This window comes from Zophobas morio, unplaced genomic scaffold (genome assembly GCF_036711695.1).
Source record: "Zophobas morio isolate AGI-343-1 ecotype UQ-CSIRO unplaced genomic scaffold, CSIRO_AGI_Zmor_V1 ptg000005l, whole genome shotgun sequence".
NCBI classification, from domain to species: Eukaryota; Metazoa; Arthropoda; class Insecta; order Coleoptera; family Tenebrionidae; genus Zophobas; species Zophobas morio.
In genome coordinates this window covers 7,204,528-7,219,311 of record NW_026972110.1, presented here as the reverse complement: position 1 = coordinate 7,219,311, position 14,784 = coordinate 7,204,528, and the positions used below count along the sequence as shown (strand labels likewise).

The 14,784-nt window shown below is 33.7% G+C and overlaps 1 protein-coding gene across 2 annotated transcripts in view; it reads right to left on the bottom strand.

Moving 5' to 3' along the window:
• Positions 1–14,784, bottom strand: part of LOC135122547 (protein eyes shut) — an 89,198-nt gene that overhangs the window by 1,455 nt on the left and 72,959 nt on the right. For both annotated transcript variants that reach the window (XM_064046792.1, XM_064046793.1), the window contains 7 exons: positions 14,556–14,757; positions 14,348–14,499; positions 14,158–14,294; positions 13,689–14,108; positions 13,238–13,630; positions 304–510; positions 55–246 (listed from right to left, as the gene is read on the bottom strand). In XM_064046792.1, the coding sequence (XP_063902862.1) occupies positions 55–246; positions 304–510; positions 13,238–13,630; positions 13,689–14,108; positions 14,158–14,294; positions 14,348–14,499; positions 14,556–14,757 (1,703 nt within the window). The remainder of the gene's footprint in view (positions 1–54; positions 247–303; positions 511–13,237; positions 13,631–13,688; positions 14,109–14,157; positions 14,295–14,347; positions 14,500–14,555; positions 14,758–14,784) is intronic.

Sequence of the window (14,784 nt, the reverse complement as noted above, 5' to 3'; positions counted from 1 at the left end):
CTAAAAGTTACAGATTAAAATTTTACCCGATTGGTTGTTTGTACATTTACTTACCCAAGAAGATGTTTTCTTTGGAGATATTTATTCCACTTTCGGTATTCAAAATACCCGAATTTATTACATTGTCAACCGAGAGATACGCTTTTTTGCCGTAAATTCCAAATTGTACTTTGTACCAGATGCCTTTAACTAATATTTTTGTGCTTGTGATGGTGGTGGGTTCGTTTACGGATATTTTATGTTTATCTAAAAAAATGGAATTTTTAAATAAAAATCTAGTATTTTGATTTTTATATTTCTTACTGGACAATATTTTTAGTTCCAGACTTCCACTGTATAACGTTAGGGAAACGAAACTTGTACCAACCCGTTCCACAAAAAATATAAGACCATTGTCGTCTAAAGGACGAATTTCCATTTCAACATTGAAACGATTTTCTGTTAGTTCTGAAGGTGGTAGGGAAAGATATGATCTAAGTCCAGTAAAGCTGACGTCAGTGATATCCTCTTCTAAAAGTGTTTAAATAATTTTAAAACCGTTTGAGAAATGAAGTGCAATATTTTTTTGTGTGACAAGTGAAGAAAAGATGATTTATTCGGTACAATATACATATATGCTGTGGTGCCCCAATTTGAAAAGTTAAATTTCGCGCTGAATATAAAAAACGTCGCAAAACCGCCTTTGAAAAATAAGACATCATTCAATAACGTAGTCAGTCACTAACGCATGGTTACGGCGTTACAGAAATTGACTGAAGGTAATTAGTCTAAACTAGCTAACTAACGATTTTCTAATCGGAGAGTTGTGAAATGTAGCGAATTCGTGAACACATGTTACTTTTGTTTCATTGTTTGTAAATTCCATGTTAAGATTTTTAACTGTTCATGGTTCTAATAGAATTTAGCTACAATAATGAAAATGTTCTCATAAAATACATAATAAAAAAAAACACTTATTCAGGGCTCAACTTACTTTTAATAACTATATATCTAAAGTTCTCAATGTTTTTATTTAAATTCTTATATTATCCACACTTCATAATAAGTTCTCGCTCAGAAATTCAAACAGTTCATTTGTGATCATTTAAACTATTCTTAAACGTGGATCCACTTTGGGAGAAAGATTACATGTTAAATTAACAGTTTCGTGATCTATAAGACGGAAGGGTTGTAATGTTCTTACAACTTGAATCTGAACATTTATTCTCGAATCTGAACGAAGGAATAAACAATTTGCCTTCCATATCCTGCACTTTGCATTTGAACGCATTCTTAAAAAACAAAACGTAAGGTACTATGAGGGACATGGAATTCTGGGCAGTCTGTTCTTGTCATTTCAAAAAATGTCAATGTAAATGCACCTTTAGCGTCAATATGATTGATATTTTCGAAAAAACTGTCAAATTAACTTTGAAATGTATCAATTGTTCGACATGCCAGCTGTATCAATTTTTACCAAATCTCGAGCAGTAGCTGCATGTTAATATAATTGAAACAAATTTAATAAAACTTCGACTTTGTCAGTGTCAAAATGAGAAATACGCCAAACATTAAAAGGCGTGGTTATGAATAGCTAAGGCCTGGTTTAGAAATTTTGACAATTGTGTGACACCTCTGCCGAATTTTCCGTGTCCCCAATGGTACATGGTACATTTTGAGAACGTGTCTTAAAATGGCATATTTTATATTATAGCTTGTATGTATTAAAATATTTAAACCTCAACATTATTTTTCGTTCACTTACAAGATTCTAAGCGTAACGAGAATGGAAAAAATTAAAAAATTAATGACAGCAAAATAATTAGATATATTTAGACAAAATTGCCCTTAAAGAAGTTCGTAAAAGATAATCTGGACTTAAAAACAAAAAAAAAAAAAAGATTGAAGTAAAAAAGTGAAGAGTACATCATCTGTAGTCTTCAAGCGTAAGTTAAGAAAGTATCGTAGTTAATAAGATTCGTCGGGCGAATGACCACTTTCGTGGTTTCTAAACGTTCCATACTCCTAGAGTATGGAAAAATACATCTCCCGTTTCCATCTGTCTGGCCTCTGTGTGGGTATTTTATTGGATAGATAATCTCCGAAACTACCGGACTAATTCTCGTGAAATTTTATACGTAAGTCTATAAGTATGTTAGCAACATCGTGTGGACGCTAAAACGCTAACCAGAATTTGTCTGATTATCCCTACCAACCACTCAATGACAAAAGAATTAACAGCCCCGTCAAAATAAGATGGCTACAGAATAAGATATATGTAATCATGAACTGCTGAAACTAAATGAAGTGTGGTGACCGAATTTGAATTAAAATTTCGCGCTGAAAAAAAATTAACAGCGGCGCGAAATTGCATTTGAATAATTTGAATTTAAAAAAAATTCAATCAAGAAAAACTATGGTGTAATGTTGATTCATTGTTTGTAAATTCACAGTTCCTGTTAGGATTTTAATCGTTAACCGGTTCTAACACAATTTAACAGTCAGGAGTTTGTTTAGATATGGCGCTTGTTAGGAGATTTCATGAAATTCACTTGGTGAGGAGACATTATTCTTTGTTTACCAAATTATGAATAAGGTTTCTGGATGCTTATTATACTTAAGTGTTACATTATTAGAGTTCTTAATTCCTCACACAAGATTGCTAATAGTTCATTTACGGCAGTTAAATCAATCCAGCGTTATCCCACTCTGGGAAAAGACCGTGAAATTCTCCCCTTAGGCAGTTATGATAATCATATGTCATTACATCACCGAGATATTTTTCTCGCAACGTGGAAAGCTACATCACGCGAGACATATTATCTCGCAACGTGGAAAATTACATTTTGTGTTGTTTATTTATCATGTGTTTTGTTTGGGATACGCTGGGGACACTCCACAGTATAAGCACTCAAAGCTAATTGTTTTAAGTAACTAATCACTTGGATAATGGCATAATGTAACATGTAAATTCTTTGTTTGAATCGTTGATAAAGTGTGGCATAATTTAACATCAGGTAAATTCTTTGTTCTGGCAGCGGCCATGTTGAAAGCTTAGATCATATAATAAAATTATTATATGATCTAAGGCTGAAAGGGTATTTTCAGAACGAGCACATGTTTGAACTGCAAAATCTCGTTGAACAAGACATATTTTTGACGCATATTTTTTTGGAACAACGCATTCGTCCGATGGCATTTTGAACGTCCAGATTGCCTGTTATGTTTTTTTTTTTTAATTTGTTTGGGGGGAATGTAAAACGATGGCCCACAATGCAGCTAAATAACTTCACATTTAAAAATTAATCAATAACTTTGCAATTTTTCACCTGATACAATTTTTCTCTATCTCACGGTTTTTAACTTCAGCAATTTTCTTTGTTTAATTTAAATTGAACGTCAACTTTCATGCTCTGCAGTTTCTCACCTTATGTTATTTTTTTGCCTGCACAAGTTTTACTTCACACTAGATCTTTTTTTATTTTTATAAATCTTTGCTATTTAGTTTTTTTACTACGTAAATATTTTGTTGATTAATGTTTCCATCATATAAATTGTCTGCTGTCCAATCTTAATCTCCGATAAGAATTCTTTGTTGTTTCAAATTTCACGAGAGTGTATGGCGAAGTCACATGTTGTTTATTACTTTTTTTTGAAACTTTAACACTTGTTCAGTCGTCGTTTAATATCAAAGTTATAGAAATTAAACATTCAAAATGGAATTGAGGTAAATAGCACAATAACACGTGGGGGAAGCGGAGTGCGCCGTTCCTTGTCGAGCTGGCGATCGCACCATCTGTACAAAGGATGTAGGCTTTGTATATAAGTCAGGGGAGGTCGGGATGGCCTGACGCTGTCGGCTTCGTGATAACCACGAGTTTGCGACCGTAACGGCCTGCTCGTCTAGGCGCGTCTCTTCGTGATAGAGGGGTGCTGGGCGGCAGTGCTTGCGATAGAATAGAATCACTGTCGCGGTGGAAGAACAGCCACGACCGGGAGCCCCAAACTCCGCTCGTGTTTCCACGCCCCCAATGAGTAATTCTGCTATACTCTAGAATGACATTGAGATAGTTCGATCGTCACACTCTTATAGTGCTTAGTGCCGTTGTCGCTGTATAGTTTTTTATTAAAATGTTGTTCTTTTGTTGACTGCCATAATTTTAAATTTGCCACCACCCAAGCAACATGATATCGTCTTTTTCACGTGAATAAATGGTCATCAATTACGTCATAGTGACCAAAGATTTTACGTGATATTGACGTACCAATGACGGTCAAATGTCTCGTCCAGATGACGTCATTTTCTGACGAACTATTGACGTGATGTACTGACGTCTTAGAGTCGTCATTTTGTAACGAAATATTGACGTGATGTACTGACGTCTTATAGACGGCATTTATTGTCCATTTTAAGACGTTTCTTATATTTTGATTTTTAGAAAAAAATATGCAATAAATAAAACGCTGAAATACTTTTATATTTTTATGTTATTTACCTTAAATAAAATATTATAATTCGTTATAATCACCAGGTAAACCCCAAAACAAAATATATATTTATTAAAGTTAAAACAAATTAATGTAAAAAAATTAAATTTACTACAATTCTGTACAACCAACAATGAACTTCAATAAACAAATAAAAAAATATATGTCAATTAAACAAATTAATGATAAACTACTTTTACGAACACAAACAAATCTACATACAGGTAATTACGAGTCAAATTACTATAAACAAAAAAAAAAGGATAATATACAATATATAATCAAAAATAAACGTTGCAATAAAATATGCTATTTAAAGAAAAATCAGTTTTAAAAACACAAAGAAATCTATTTAGTTACAAAAAATATTAAAAGAAAACTATAATAAACTATAAATCAGTCTTAAAAACACAAACAAATCTATTTACAAAAAATATATATAAAAAAAAACTAGAATAAAGGGAAAAGACAGTTGAATCGCATTGTTGAAGTTACTTGCTTTGAAAATACACTGTAAAACTTTCTAATTCACGACGACTTGACTGTCCCCAACACACAAAAAAGTGCCGTTAAGAATTAATTCTGTTTTCAGTGGCGGCTCGTGACTTTTTCTGTTGGGGGGGCAAAATTAATACACAGTATTATGCTAAATTTAAAATTTATGCTAGGTAAAAATTAGTGTTTCTTCATTTAGAAAAATGTCAAGTTAGAGGTCCGTTAGCCAGAAATTATCGATTGAAAATTGATAATTGAAAATCGATAATTTCTGTTTACCATCTGGAACCACGAGGAGGTGGACCTAATTCCATACTTCCCCAACAGTGATGGGGCTAACTCAAAGTTCCTTTTAAATTTGTTGACATAAGAAATATAAATAAAATTTTGTTAATCGCGTGTCCAGTAGATGCAATAGTTATCCCCCACTTTAAATTCTTTTCAATTTTTTTAATTAATATTTCTATATATAAAATCCATACGTCTTTCTTTGTTACGAACAAAATGTTCTATAACTAGTTCATTGAAATTCGTGCTTTCTTGCGCTAGTTTTTTTTCTATTGAACACATTGCCAAGGCACACAATCTTTCTTGACACATTGTATTTCGTAAAAATGTCTTTATACGTTTTAACGTCGAAAAACATCGTTCGCATTCACTTGTCACCATCGGTAATGTGCAAATAATTTTCAATAATTTTTATGTTTCTGAAAATACGTCTAATAAATTGTTTTCATACATAAACTTCAAGAATGTTAAGGCACCATTTGCTGTTGAAAAATCGGGATGATTATAAATAACGTTTAACTCATTTTTTAACACATTAAGATTTAAATCATATTTTGTAGTACATAATTCAGCTTCTTTTGATGGAAAATTTAGTTGAAAATATGAAAATAAGCTAGTCTGAAACAAATTTGCTGCTGTAATATAATCTGCTTCTAAAAATCGATCATTTATACTAAATTTAATATTATCACAAATTTCTTTAGCAATTGCAATTTTATTATCATTAAAATGAGACCGCTTTTTTGAAGATTCACCCTCTTCGTTTTCTTCTCGGTAATAGTCGTAGTCGATAGAATCTGTTACATGTTGTATGGCAAGTTTAAAAGAAGTAATGTTTTTTTGAAGTTTAATTAGGTCCATTTCGGGAATTTGAAGTTGGTTGAAAAGTATCTCGGTACTAGGCATGATTCTGTGAAAGAACTATTACCAAAAATTAAAATCGTAATCTTCTAATGTTTTCCGTAAACTACTTGCCTTGGCAATTGTTAATTTGTCACTATTTTTATCTTCCATTATAATTTGAAAGCAGTTAATCAAATCATTTTTAAAACTATGTACAGTATTGACTATTCGTGACTTAAAGTTCCATCTAGTCGGACAATTTCTTGGTAATCTTTTAGAAACGATATCATCAAGTATTTTTATACGTTTAGGAGATCTTGAAAAAAACGAGGAAAATGATTCTAAATTTGAAAAAAAAAGTCTTACTTGGCCGTGTGCTGATGCCGCCTTTTCTATAATTAAATTCAACTGGTGAGCATAGCAGTGAATAAACTGAGCTTTAGAGTAATGTTCCTTGATTTTTGCTTGTACCCCATTTTGTCTTCCACTCATAACCGAAGCACCATCATAAGACTGAGATATAAGTTTTTTTGAATTTTGATTGATTTCAAGTTTTTCGAGCTCATTTAAAATAATACTAGAAATACAATCAGCTGTGTGATCTGTTGGATTAATGAATCCTAAAAATCTTTCAAATATTTTACCTTTCAATTCATATCTAACGACAAAAACCAGCTGCGACTGTGAAGCTACATCTGTAGTTTCATCAGCTAAAATAGATATATAGTCCGCTTCCAAAATTTCGTCTTTGATTAAATTAATACAAACAGCATAAATTGAATCAAGTAGTTCGTTTTGTATGGTTTTTGAAAGACCCATAAAAACGCGATTGTTCGTTTTTTCTACATGAGAGTTTAATGTAGTGTCAAGCTCTGCCATTAAATTAATTAAACCTCTGAAAATTCCCGGATTTGTAGAATCATGCGTTTCATCATGCCCCCTTAAAGCCAACTCAAAGATTCCACAAAAATTTTATACCGTCAATCAGTTTACTTGAAATGTATCTATTCTGTTTTACCTGATCATTATGTTTCTCGACGTTCTCTCTATAAGCACTATTTAACTGATTTCTTATGTCTACTTTACCTAAGACTGCGAACGATACGTTGAGATTTAAGTGTTTTTTACTCGAGCGATGCTTTTTTACGTTTTCCCCAAAATGTTTTAAATCCGTGATTCCGGTTTCAGTCCAAGCTTTATCAACTTCTCCGTTATTCATAAGGGTACATACAAAACAGAAAAGGGCGTTTTTCGCGTTGCAACCACATAACCACCACTCACTTTGATACATAGTCTTATTAGATTTTCGATGCACGAGTTTGTCTTTAACTTTAGACGACATAGCAATGTCCAAATCGGGTCTTGGCGGTCCAACGTTTTTTATTAATAGTTTTTCATCATGACTTAATTTATTTTCAGATTGTAGCCGCAAAATTCTCGCAATTGAATTCATATTGATATTATTGACAACTCTGCAACACAGTTTTTTAAGTTTCTTAAAATCACTGCAAACGCACAGAAAACTAACAAAGTTAGCAAATTTCACTCGACCGTTTTGTTTCAAAATCGATGACTAATAAATCGATAAAAGTGTATGCAATCGTATATGCATTTAAGTACTTAAGTTGCAGTACATAATTAAGACGAAGCGATTACTATGCCCTGCCAAGATGTTGCAATATCGTGCATTTGTGCATATAATCGCGAAGAGTGCCAAGTACGGGTCAATGAAAATATTCACAATTTGGCAACATGCAGGACGGGCAAAGGTGTATGATACCCTGCCGAGATGATGTCAGATTGTGTTCTGAACACGGTTGTAGAATAGATAGGTTTGTACACTAATGGCTTGGGATGGCGACGCTTCTTTTCGATCCCTATATCCATGGAAAGGACACAGACAGCTAGCGCCTCTATCTTGTCGAGCGGAAATCGTTCTAGTTATTTTGGGGATTTTCGTTTACATTGCTTTATGAACAATACAAAATTTGTAAATGACATTTGATCGGAGTCGATAAGTACGATTTCTTTTATTAATTACATCGGTTATAGACAGATGCCTATAGAGTTCTGTGTCCCTAAAACGTCAAAAACCAGGCGACGCGATCGGCAATTGGCGTCGCTGACCAGGGATATGCAAATGTATGCTAGTGTATCAACCTATCTATTCTACAACCGTGGTTCTGAACATAGGCAACTTGTAGGTTTCGTAATTAAATGCATTTTGATAATTAATAGCGCGAAATTCTCAGATTTAAAAATGTGCTTTCATTTTGGTGGGGCATTGCCCGTTTGCCCTTCCTGCACCAGCCGCCACTGTCTGTTTTAACAATCATATTAATAACCTAACTTTTTTAAGTTTGCCTTAATTTATTGCACTGAAAAGAAAAACCCATTAGAGTGCATGGATTAATGGAAATGCAATCATTTTTTCGTCTATGGGCAATAATAGCCAAATTATTAAATTTAAGGGATTACAGCTTAAAGCAGAAGACAAATTCTGCATTTTAAAAATGCTAAATTTACTTGAATCTAACGGATAATCGTAAAATGGTTGCATTGACAAAAACGTATAGCCTATCAGGAAAATCTCGTTGTCAATACTTTTTACAATGAAGCGAAATGTGCCATGTATAGTAAGTTATCAAAAATATCGTAGTATTACAGGCATCTACCTGTATGTAATATCCAATACCTATTATGTGTTGCATTTCCGGAAGCGGCCACTGACCCTTTTGGGTATCATTACCTGATTTGGTAAATAGCACTGTAATTTTAGTATAGTGAACCAAGACCTATAAGGTTATATGGCCATCATAAAAGTAGTTGACCGCAAATAAATACCCCCTTTGTGTGGTTCGCACTAAGCTTACCGGTTGGCAATAAATCATCTTCTAAACATTTCTTGCTCATATTTAACAGGGCCGGCTTTCAAAGCGAGTGGTTATTTCGGAACCCTCAGCGGCTGCAGGTAGTAAAGAAATAGTGGAGTGGTGGATTTTCATATTTAGTGAAAGCCGCCCCTGAACGAAACCACAAGAGCCGGTCGAGCTGCAGTGGACACGTTATTTATGACCCTAAAACCTTTTCTATTGTAAACAACTTAACTTCGACACAATGGGATGATTTTATGATGGCCATATAACCTTATAACTCTTGGTTCACTATACTTCTGTAACCGTCCTACACTAAACATCAAAACCGAACGCTGTCCATTATTTCAATTATAACAAACAAAGGTCCTTCGAGCAATATCAAGGTACAATTCGGAACACCATACATGGTCGTATCAACCGGATTACAAAAAACGTTGGTACTACGATTCGGATTGTACGAAACATTGGCACTTCAAGCCGGAACAATTATGTTATATGTATATATGAATTCATTGTATTTTTTTAACTTACAAAGAAATCTGCTTATTCTAATAGGCAAAGATAATCTTGTAAGGGCCGGTTTATCAATGCTCAGTTAAAAGTGTCTGTTAAGTAACTGTCAGATAAGGGTAACTAGCAGTTAACGGAGGTAAAGTGTTTATCAATGCACGATGTTTCTTCCAGTTTCGTAGCTCGAAGTTTAGCTGTTACTCTCTTAAGTTGGTAACGCTCACCCCACTGGAAATGAGTTGTGATTGGTCAGTTCAAAACTACCCCGACCTTGAAAGTTCCGTCAGATTTGATCCGCATTCGGTATTCAACGATTGTATATCGCGTTTCACGTGATCAATCACGAAAAAGCAAAATTTAGCATTAGAAAAAAAGTATTGGAAATTAAAAATGAAACAAGTAGGTACACCTATAAATAAATACAGAGAGATCGAAAAAGAAATTAGTCAAAGTTGGCCATGCACGAAAAGGCGTTTGTCTTAGTTTAAAATAATTTTTGATTAATCGTCACGTTGACAAAAGTAATTTGCACTGTTATCAAACGAAATTAAAGCTTTTTTGTTATTAGAATCTTCAGAAATCGGATAAATTTTAGACAAAATTGGAAAACGGTGATTTTAATTCATTCTTATGTGTTTTAAAAGTAGGCGTCATAATTCTAATCTCTAAACTGTCAATTTGACATTTAATAAAAAAAAATTAAATTACCCTACCACCGTGATTACGACAAACGGCTTGTCGTGCATGGCCTACTTCGATTAATTTATTTTTCGATCTCGCGGTATTATTAGATAGGTTTTTAATTTTTGGTACCCACATTAGACCTGGAAAATAATCAGCTAATAATAAGTGTTTTTCTCATCTTTTCTCTGTCAATTTGTTGCACAACATAAGTCCTCATCAAAATATTGTTAAATTCATAACAGATTTATTTGGATTTGTTAGGTTATGTTGTCACTAACTGGCGGATAACGTTTTAACTGACAGTTTGAACTGTCAGTTAATTTATCAGGCACTTTGACCACCAGTTTTGAGCTAGCGGGTAATGATAAACAGGTTAACTGACAGACAAGCTTTAACTGCCAGTTACTTTAACTTAACTGCGCATTGATAAACCGGTCCTAATTCGTCAAAATTTGTTTAGGTGTGGTCTTGGCGGCATAACTTCTATTTTTGTTTTCTTTTTCAGTTGTCAGACTTGATGATGTTTCCATGTTGGAGATTTTTTCACTCGTTTCCCTTAGCATTTCTTTCGTTTCGCACATGTGTTTTGTATTTGTTTCAAATCTAGAATAAAACTATGTTCATTAGCATTAGTACATAAATAATTGCAGTAATATACCTTTTTTTTATGGCGCCTCATTTTCAAAAACAATCACCGTAAGTTCTTCATAATCAGTGGGAGTATCTTCAGTGATTAATGGTGGTCTTTCTTAAAAAAACTGCTTTTGTTATCTACGTACTGTTATCAAAAATAACAGAATTACAGAAACATGTAAAAATTAAAATTATTACTTTATTAGATATTAACTTACCTAGTGTAAATAAGTATAACCCACACTGTACAGAAATTTTCACAAAACTGCGTTAAAAATGAAGTGAGTAACGGATACACGAGAAAGTTTCGGCAGTTGAGAACCAACTGGAAATATTGGGATGCTTCACTGTGAAGTGCAATAAACATAAATACCGAAAAAAGGGAAAGTCCGAATGCACGCCTCAAACATCTGATGTATTGTATGGTAAATACGGAAGTTGAGCATTATTTTTTCATTAGATGAAATAAATTTAATAAAACTAAATATTAAATCACTCTCTAATTTTTTTGGTAACCATCATCACTTTATAAACGTCTTTATAAAATCAAAATTCGACGAAGCAATTCTTCAAAACCTTGTCCCGTTTTAAGGACAATGGACAAAGAATTTTTATGACTTTGTTTGTATCCTGGGGTCTTTTCACTATTATACGCTCAACCCCGGATGTTCTATTTATAATTTGCCAAGCAGGTACTTACAAAATAACACTTCCAGAGTATAAACAAGTTTTCAGAAATAATTATTTGATTAGAAATTATTAGATGAAAAAACTTGTCTTTGGTGTATTTCTAATAAAGCCGTTGTTTTTTTTTTTTGCTCTAAAGATAATTAAGCATTATGAAGGCCACTTTTTAAAGAATACGACGATCCACATCTAATTGATCATATAATCTATAAAAAAATGACCAAGAAAGGACGGCCTTTTGACGTCATTAATTGACGTCAGAAGTAAGTCATAAAAATCTCGTCATTATCACGTGATTTTTTGGGCGAATGACGTCACCGACGAGTTATGACCAAAAATTGACGTGAATTAGACGACAGTCTGCTGCTTGGGCACACGTCCGTAATAACTTGTGTATTTGCATCCAATTACTTTATTTCAAATTTTGCTTTGTTTTTATTAAATTTGTGATATTCAAATATTTGCATTGACTCAGAACGTTTAATTTGATTTCATTCAAAGTTTGGAAAAAACATTTTGTGTCCTCCATATATTTTGTGTTTTATTTAGCGGTACTTTTCTAATCTTGGGGTCCACCACTTGCATTTGAACGCATTCCGTCACAAAAAAAAACACACGCACAACATAGGTTCCATTTTATTAGACGATCACAACCAAGACCAAATTTTTGAATTTTTTCGCGGGTTTTCAATTTTTTTTCAAATATAATATAACAAGTGGTCTGATTTTTTCCGACAAAATTTGTGACACAAATTACCGAGTAGCTGTTGCGACGAAAATCACACGAGTCGACGAAGGAGACGAGTGTGATTTTCCAAAAGCAACAGCTACGAGTTAATTTTCACACAAATTTTGCAGAAAAAACCAGATCACGAGTTGTATTCGGCTTGACAATCCAAAGAGAAAATTTTTATTTACTTTTTACGGACAATAATTCACATAATTTATAGTTAGCGTAGTCGTTGAGTAACCATACCTACCTAGACTAAATAGTAACAAAACAAGGCAAAACGTAAATAAATTTCTAAACATCAAATTTTGTGTGTGCTGCTGGTTGATTTTCTTAATTATGGGAGCAAGATTTGGTAACAAGACTGTGTATGAAATTCGAAACCCAGTGAAAGAAAATCAGTGCCGAAAGACCGCAAGAACGCAAAATTCAATTTGGAAGCAGTTTACAGAATTTTGTGAAATACGCAAGTTTCCTCTAAATAAAGCAGTCGAAATGAACGAGGTGGCCAGTATTTTGGAAGATTATGCCTTTAACGCCAACAGAAAAGTAATTTGTATGTTACATTATCATTTTTTTTATTAAAGTTCATTTGACAAGTTTGACAAATTAATTTGACATAATTTTTTTCGCTGAAAAACAGTGTTGTTGCCTGACAGAAGAATGTTTTTTCACTGAAAAAATTTTTCGGTGAATGCCATTGGACAAATTTCAAACAATTCTGCCATTTTATTGGTTAAGAATTTTCGAGTTGGATTGTCACATGTCAATTTAAGGCGGGATCTTTGGGTTACCACAAAAGGGAAAAAGAATCGTTTTTATGGAAAAGAAAATGTTAATCGATTGTTTAAAAAGTAATTAACAAAATCTAGTGAAAAAAGCTACTTTTCGTAACTTATTCTTACATTTAAGTAATTATGACTGCATGAAAATTGCAAACATAGAGCTGAATTTCTCCTGATTATTTCAAATTTAATGTCACATTACCGCACCTATAATACATTCAGTTTAAATAAGTACTCACCATTTTCACAGTACTTTCCAGATTTTCCAATAGGACAATCGCATTCATAATCAGACATCACTGGTACACAGGTAGCTCCAGCTGAGCATTTATGGTTAGTCGAATCGCAAGGATTTTGTTTAAATGTGCACAAAGGACCAAACCATCCATCTTGACACAGACACATAAACGTACTAGCATGATGAAGACAAATTCCGCCATTTTGACAGCTTTGCTCATAACATTCTGTTGTTCCGCATTGTCCAACACCTCTTCCAACAGTTTGTCTAGATCCTTGAAGCGGAATCACTATACTACCAGATACTAACTCAACATCAAATATACATCCAGAAAACCCGCTATGAAGAGGTAGATCATGTGGAAGCGTAGAAAAATTCAGTGAATCGTGACCACCTGTAATTGCATAACGATTGAACGTTTTTTTTTTTCAAAAATGATTGATCACACGTACCAAGATACAAAGTCGGAGAAACATCTAGTTGCACCAAATTTCCAGGTGATCGTCCGGTAACATTCCCTATGTTATCCACGTTCAACCAGGCGCGTCTTGCAGAACGTCCAACTTGAACCAAATAGGCTCCAGAACCTTCTTCTATTGGTTGAGATGTAAATATTCTTCTAGGACCTGATCCCAAATTCCATGTTAACATTATGTAACCCTTAACAAAACTTACAGCCATGTGATCAGAATAATAGTCGTGGTGGCCTTTTTGACCCATGAACATTAACAGTGATATTTGATCCATCATAGATGGAGTAAACCTAAAGCGGAGCTCCATGTTCTCTGAAATACCATTTGGAATCGGATACGCGACATATGATGACAAACCACGTATAGTTGACGAAAAATTAGGTTCGGTTATCTTTAGATCTAGAAAAGAACGTGCTTGATTACAGTTGGAGAAAAATGTTAGTCATACCATTCTCGCAGAAATGACCATGTTTTCCGAAAGGACACAAGCAAATGTAACCACTTCCTGAAAATGGAATACATGTTCCTCCAAAGAGGCATGGATTGTCATCGCAAACTGATATTTCACACATTCGCCCTAGAAATCTGGTACAGTTTCGTTAATAATAGTGAACTTGATTGTTGATCAATCTTATTACCCATTTTTGCAATTGCAATTCCATTCTTCGCCGTGAGAAAAGCAGGTGGCTCCATTTTTACAAGGACTGGATAAGCATGCTAAAGATGAACATTCTGTAACACCGTAACCATCTTCAGCCTCTTTAAAAATGTCTACATATTTTCCCGATATCTAAAAGATATATTTCGTTTAAACAAACAGAATAGCATTTTGCTTATTGACAGTACTTTAAGTTTGAACATGCATCCAACAAACCCCCTATCGGGAAGATTGATATTGAACACCTCTAGTGGTACTCCACCTAAATAGAGCCAACCTGTCGGTTTAGAAAATGTTCTTTTAAATGCTATTTGGTCCCCTGTCATTGAAAGAGTATCATTGACTTTAATGGAAGCGTCACATCGTTTCAAATTTGCGCTAAAATCTAATCTAAAAAAGTGTTAGTAAAAATAAAAT